The sequence below is a fragment of the Thunnus albacares genome, chromosome 22 (genome assembly GCF_914725855.1).
Source record: "Thunnus albacares chromosome 22, fThuAlb1.1, whole genome shotgun sequence".
Classification (NCBI taxonomy): domain Eukaryota; kingdom Metazoa; phylum Chordata; class Actinopteri; order Scombriformes; family Scombridae; genus Thunnus; species Thunnus albacares.
The window spans coordinates 14562479-14568872 of record NC_058127.1 but is presented as its reverse complement, the minus strand read 5'-3'; the positions used below and the strand labels follow the sequence as shown (position 1 = coordinate 14568872).

At 38.0% G+C, this 6394-nt stretch overlaps 1 protein-coding gene across 1 annotated transcript; it reads left to right on the top strand.

Moving 5' to 3' along the window:
- Positions 1–3082: 3082 nt before the first annotated feature.
- On the top strand, positions 3083–6252 carry gabarapa (GABA(A) receptor-associated protein a). The gene is made up of 4 exons (XM_044341671.1): positions 3083–3335; positions 4773–4851; positions 4972–5090; positions 5232–6252. The coding sequence occupies exons 1-4, from the start codon at positions 3246–3248 to the stop codon at positions 5310–5312; spliced, it is 369 nt and encodes a 122-aa protein (XP_044197606.1). The 5' UTR covers positions 3083–3245; the 3' UTR covers positions 5313–6252.
- Positions 6253–6394: the final 142 nt, after the last annotated feature.

Here is a 6394-nt window from a genome sequence, read left to right as displayed (position 1 = left end):
AACAGAAAACTGCATCTGTCTGCTCAGTATTTCTCTTCTGTTCAAGAGACAAATTAATTTTATTTTGTTTTGTAAAAAGCACCAGAGTTTAAAGAGTGGCATTTTTGTCCCCTTCCTCTTATTGAAAGAATCTACATGGACACACTCTTACCTCACAATTTAAGGCTGTTGTACTGTCATATCAGCTGTAGTGTCTCTCTATGATATTGCACATCTTGGTGATTTTTGTGTTTAAAATAGTCATACCTGCTGTGGTCGCACCTTGTTTAAGAAAATCAGGAAATATACTGATGCCATTCACTGTTTGTTTTTTTTTCCAATCCCTTTATGACATATAACAGGTAAGTTTCCCAACACCTAGCATCAGTCTTAGCATCCAAACTGATCAAGCAGCATATATGTTCTTGAAATTTCAGGCACCTTGGAGCAGGAACAGGCAAAAGTGTTTACTAGTATATAAGGTGTTTTTCAACACCTCAACCTCCTCACAACGGTTTTAAAGTAAAACCAAAAGCTTGAAATGGCAAACATGCCCTCTTTCTCTTTCGCTTTACTTTATATGAAAACATACTCATTTCCAATCCAGTCACACCTTCCACCTTTTTTAAATCTCACCTGATCCGTGTGCGTCAATGGGTTCCCAGGAGAAGGGGCTTCCGGGGGGGAAAGACTCTTTCCTCCTTCTCCCTCCTACACTTTCATTGCAGCTTAAGCCCATTACTGTGGAAACTAACCATGTGGGGGATGCAGGTGAATCATGCGGCATTTCCAGTCGTCCCTATCTGGCATTTTAATAAACGCTCCGGTTACCTACAGCAGAATGGTTGCTGCAATGAAAAGAAATTAGGAGTGGTATGTAAACAAGTGCTACATCATAAATCAAGACACGTCAAGTAAGAAAATCCTTCCTGGCACCGACATATGAGTTCAGGTTTGGACTGCTGGAGGGGTGAAGTAATCTTGGAAGAGACTGAGATAGGAAGAGTAGGACAGGTTGTCCTGTGTGCTGTCGGTTGCATGGTGTGCCAACAGTGGTCCTCTGAATTAGATATGAACCACCAGTGAAATATGGAAAGCAGGCAAGGAGAAAGAGCATGTGAGCCTTTTTGGGACAGTTTATTTCCAACTCCGTCATCAGAAATGTATGTTTATGATGTAGTGTGCTCATAATTCAAGTAAAATCCACAATATGGCTGTGAGAGCAGAATAACGCCTGCAATCAGAAATCTCTGACATGGAAGAGTTTAGGACATTTTTACTATGATGAAAGGAGTGTAAATTAGTTAGAATAATGTTGGTCAGAGCCTAGTAAATTTAAAAAAAACAAACAAATTGTATCATCTAAAATGGTTAATGATCTGTAGGTTTGTTTCACCCTCTGTTTTGTGAGAGAGAACAGCGTGTGAACACAAGAGGGACTTTTTAGAGTTATATAATCTATCTGATTGTCACCTTAATCAGCGTAAACTGTCATATGAGTATGAAGCATAGAGGGCGGTTTAGGTGGAGATGTCACATGAGCGAGTATGGAGCTGCGGGTCTGTTGCGCAATAAACTTTTTCAATAACAAATTTTCCCCGGAGTGTTTCAGGAAAAAACATTGAAAATCTGGTTTAAAACATTTTCAGACTTACTTTAGTCTGTATGAAAATATATGTCACTATTTTTAAAAATTCTTGATAGTATTTTGTTAGTGAGTAGTGACTGAACTGTGGTGTAAATTGGTACAACCTTTACAGAAAATTATGTTTCTGCCTCACAAATTCAGACTTTTATGTAATCTTTTTTTTCTTGTGGGTTACTGAGTGATTTAACATCTTCAGGACTGATGATTCAAGTGAGGAAAATCACTCTTGAATGATATGTATGACATAGAAACACTGTGTGTCCAGTGTGTCTTAGATCATTGGGCTGCCATAGATCTATCAACTTGTCATTACATTTTATATCGGCACTAAGACTTTCCAATTCAAAATCTGTACAGATGTCTCTCTCTCTCATTGTGTTGAACTATGAGGTTCATCATGGATCTAATTAAACCGTTTATTTATTTTTTTGCTAAGGAAGAGAATTTGTTCAGCAGTTTAGATCTATACAAGTTACCCAGTCAGTAAAGACTTTTCTTTGTTTTGGTTTGGCGTCACATGCCAAAAAGGACAAGGCTTGCTTACTGACCAGGTAAATTAGGGCCCCAAAACTCAAGAGGCCCCTGAAAGCTCCATTGTTATTGCGTGTCAACTGATTTGTGCCAATTATTTCAGTCTTGTGCTTAAATGAATTGAGTGTTTTATCAAATGGTCATACTACAAATTGGTAAAAGAGTGGAAAGAACAAAAGGGGCCCATTAGCTATTAACCCTATCAGGTGAATTTAGCCATATGAAAAGGTGAGGAACTAAATTAGGAAGTTATTGTGATACTTAAAATGACATTATTTTGCATTTCGTCAGCCACAGATACAGAACAGCACTGAACCTGGAAGAGAGCCTTCCCCAATGACACAGCAAGGGAATTTTTTCATTTATATTTTTTTTTCTTAAATCGGGTTCACAGGATGAAGTGACTTGTTATTACTTGTCTGGTGTTGTTGCAAAAGTGGAAATTTCGAAACTTCAATCCAAATTGAGTCTTTAATCAGCACTGCGCTCGGATAATGAACGAATACACCGTTAACTTACAATAACACCTTTTTCTACTGGATGTATCTGGGAACAGATTTAGACCACCAATGATCTGTATTGCCACGCTCACAGTTCCATATCGCATGTTTTTGAGTTTCCTCCCTGTGGCTGCTAACTAACTAGCTGGGCCTCGGTCATATGACAAGGACAGATGCCTCCTCACCGCCCTACCCTGCGTCTTTACGCGCGGCGGTTGATCAAAATAAAATAGTCCCACAAAAAATATCAGCGTTGCATTTAAATAATCCCAGAAATTGGTAAATACAAAAACTCTTAGATACATGTTGATTATTCCTTCACAATGGTCGATAAAGTAGTTTGTAATCGCGTTTAAATACAGCCTGCGGACTAGACTCTCCCCTCTACGTCATATTGTTATTGTATCCCTCCGCCGCCGTCGCACTAGGAAAACAGCTGTGGCAAGCTAAAGCGAGCTAGCATCGTTTTGTTTCTGTCGTGTGTGTGTGTGTCAGCGATTCCAGCCGTCCCTTGAGCGAATCTACCGCTATCTTAAGACCCCCCTGGAGTGACCGACGACTTGTTGTCTGTCATCTCTTTTGTCACGATGAAGTTTCAATACAAAGAGGAGCACCCTTTTGAGAAAAGGCGGTCCGAGGGCGAGAAAATAAGGAAGAAGTATCCGGACAGGGTACCAGTAAGTAGCTAACGTTAGCTTGGGGGAGCACGGTTGATTGTTTTTGACAGATGGTGTACGCACTTATTTTCGAAATATAGTGGTATGGTTTAATCCTACATACTGATAATATTCTTATCTCTGTCTCTATTTGGCTGCCACGTTAGTAAACAAACAGTGCTAGATGTTAGCCATCGAGAATTATGGCCGCACTGAACAGGCCAGCTAGTAATAGCGTTATTTAGCTTCGTGTAATCCTTTTGTGATTGACTTATTATTGTAATATACTCTAAATAACTGGAGAGAAATAGCCTTTGTCTTAAATAATTTAACATCTTTTAGGTTATAACGATTTAGGTGGTTGATATAGTGAAAGACATACAATCTGAAGTGACTATGGAGAGGTGGCTGGGTGTAACGTTATGCTAACAGCAGCGCACCTTAAAATAGTTGTTGTCAACAGACAGACAGGATACTTGTTTACGTCGCTCGGGATCTTGTAGGTGGATTGTACGCAGCACCACAGTCACTCTTTGGTCTTTTACCCCTTAAACTGGCCGGACTAGACTGTCTAGAGTCTAAAAAAAAATCAAACTGTCAGCAGATTAATGTGCTTTGGGGCTTTTTGTAATGTATGACGAGCTTGACTTGTCTCTATAGTTATCTAGTTTCACTGTCTTTCATGTTTTACAGCTGTTATCAGCCACAGATTAGACTGAACTTCATACTATGTGTGGCTACAAATAACAATTTATTTTTCACTGTCAATTAATCTTAAATTAATCAATCATTTGATCTGCAGGCTCCTAGAACTCAAAATAGTATTTTAAAATTAATTGTTTTGTGTGACCAGTAGCCCAAAACCCAAAGATATTCATTTTATTATCATAGAGGACTAAAAAAACAGAAAATATTCATATTTAAGAAGTTGAAATGAGCAGATTTTGACATTTACGCTTAAGAAAATTATTTAAACAATAAATCAAATATCCCAAACAAAACAAAACAAAAATATGCTGATGATTTTCTGCCCATCGGCTCATCTTTTAGGCTCTACAGTGTGTCACTGCTTGGTTTGTGGGCTGAAAGTATTTTACAAATTCCTAATTTTAGACCAAAGAGTGGGAACTTATTAATAATTTCATTTTTGTCCTTCCTCCAGTCCTTTGTAATAGAATCCTAGGTATAAACTGTGAACATAGAAATATACCTGGTTTCTTTCTAACTAACTACAAAATACCAGGGGATTTTTTTTCTTTAACATCTGGATTAAATATATTTCAGGTCTCGCTTGACTGAAAATGTAGTGCATTCTCAGATCCCTTTTCTGAGAAAGGTGAAACATACTATTGAAGTATCTCTCACTCAATATATACAGCCTTTGTTCGGTGGAAAATGTAAAAGATTTATTTGCTCGGGACATGTTTTTGCAACAGTTTTTATTCCTCTTTTGTTCAGGTAATCGTGGAGAAAGCCCCCAAAGCCAGAATAGGAGATCTGGACAAGAAGAAATACCTTGTCCCCTCCGACCTGACAGGTAAACACACGCACAGTTTTAAACAGATATGAACATGTGCCAAATCTCTTGAGAAATGTCAGAACTATGTCACAGTAACATATGAATTTTCCACAATATTTTATCCTTTTTTTCCTTCAGTGGGCCAGTTTTACTTCCTCATCCGGAAAAGAATCCACTTGCGAGCCGAGGATGCTCTCTTCTTCTTTGTAAACAATGTCATTCCACCCACCTCAGCTACCATGGGCCTGTTGTACCAGGTGAGACTCTTTTTCTACCTCACTAAACCGCTCTCAGACTAAATCTCTATCAGCGTGTTATGTTTTTGTTTCTTACTTACATTAATCTGAGCCTCCTTCTACATTTTTAACATCTTTTTTTCTCTTAACTCTCTTTCTCAGGAGCATCATGAAGAGGACTTTTTCCTCTACATTGCCTACAGTGATGAGAGTGTGTATGGGAACAGCCAAAGGGAAATCTGATCCCGCTACTACCCCCCGCCTCCCCTTCTCCCAACCCCCCCCCCCACACCCCCAACCACTACCCACCTTTCTGAGACCTCAACCATTCATTCATTTAAATATTAAATCCAGCTCAGCAGCCTAGAGTTCCCAGAGTAAAACATGTCCATTTACGTCTTTATTATTCTGCAGTCTGAATTGTATTTGCCTCCACTTTTCTTTTTAATAGCGACTTTGGTTACGTGGTCTCATGGCCAGTTGTTTTTCTAGTGTCATCATTGATCATACTTTACTGAGAAAAAAAAAAAAAAACTGAGAAAGAATGATGAAATAATTTTAGGACTAGGCCGTACTTATAGTTACTCCAGGGTTAAGGGAAAAAAAAAAAAAAGACATTGTATGTGAGTTCAAATCAGCTCTTGTTGATAATGACGATAGTTCAAGTATTGGTTGTTCAGTTTTGACAAGCTTGCAGGAAGATAAAAGTGTGTTTTTGAGTTTCGGGTATGAATTTGATAGCATCCACCAGTTGACGGCGGGTTATTTTGTCTCTAGCAGAGTAAAGGATAACTGTTTTGCAGCAGTTCTTTTCCTAGAAGAAACTGATGTCACCAGCCACTATGAAGTTGGTGAATGAGGATTTAGCGTACTGCCCCGCATCTTTTTTGCAAAGGAGTATCATAGAATTCAGACTTAACAATCATCCTCTGCTTTCAGTGGTAAGACTATTATGTTGACTGCTACTATGATTATTGTTGTTATTATTGTTAATTTTAGATGGCTTAATTTCTAAAGGTATTGTAAAGCTGAGTGCAATTTTCTCTTTTTTTTAAGTTTTGTCTCCTTTTTTTTTTTTTTTTTTTTTTTTTTTTAAAAAAGATTTGAACTCTGTATACAGCTGCATTACTGGCTCTTTCTCTCCACTCATGACCATACATGATAAAATGTGATGAAAAGCTAATGTGTTTCTTGTTTTTATTGCATATCTTAAAAGTTTTGTTTATTGTTTTTTTTTTAATTATTACTCTTGTGAAAGGCTCACCGTTTGCATATAGTTTTGGTATAGACTGCAACCTGGCTAGATAAAGACATCAAGTCTTTAC

Excerpts from the sequence above, each read along its gene's own strand:
- gabarapa (XM_044341671.1), top strand. The coding sequence starts at position 3,246 with ATGAAGTTTCAATACAAAGAGGAGCACCCTTTTGAGAAAAGGCGGTCC. Across the intron at positions 3,336-4,772 it reads AGTATCCGGACAGGGTACCA|GTAATCGTGGAGAAAGCCCC; the intron begins GTAAGTAGCTAA and ends TCTTTTGTTCAG. Across the intron at positions 4,852-4,971 it reads TGTCCCCTCCGACCTGACAG|TGGGCCAGTTTTACTTCCTC; the intron begins GTAAACACACGC and ends TTTTTCCTTCAG.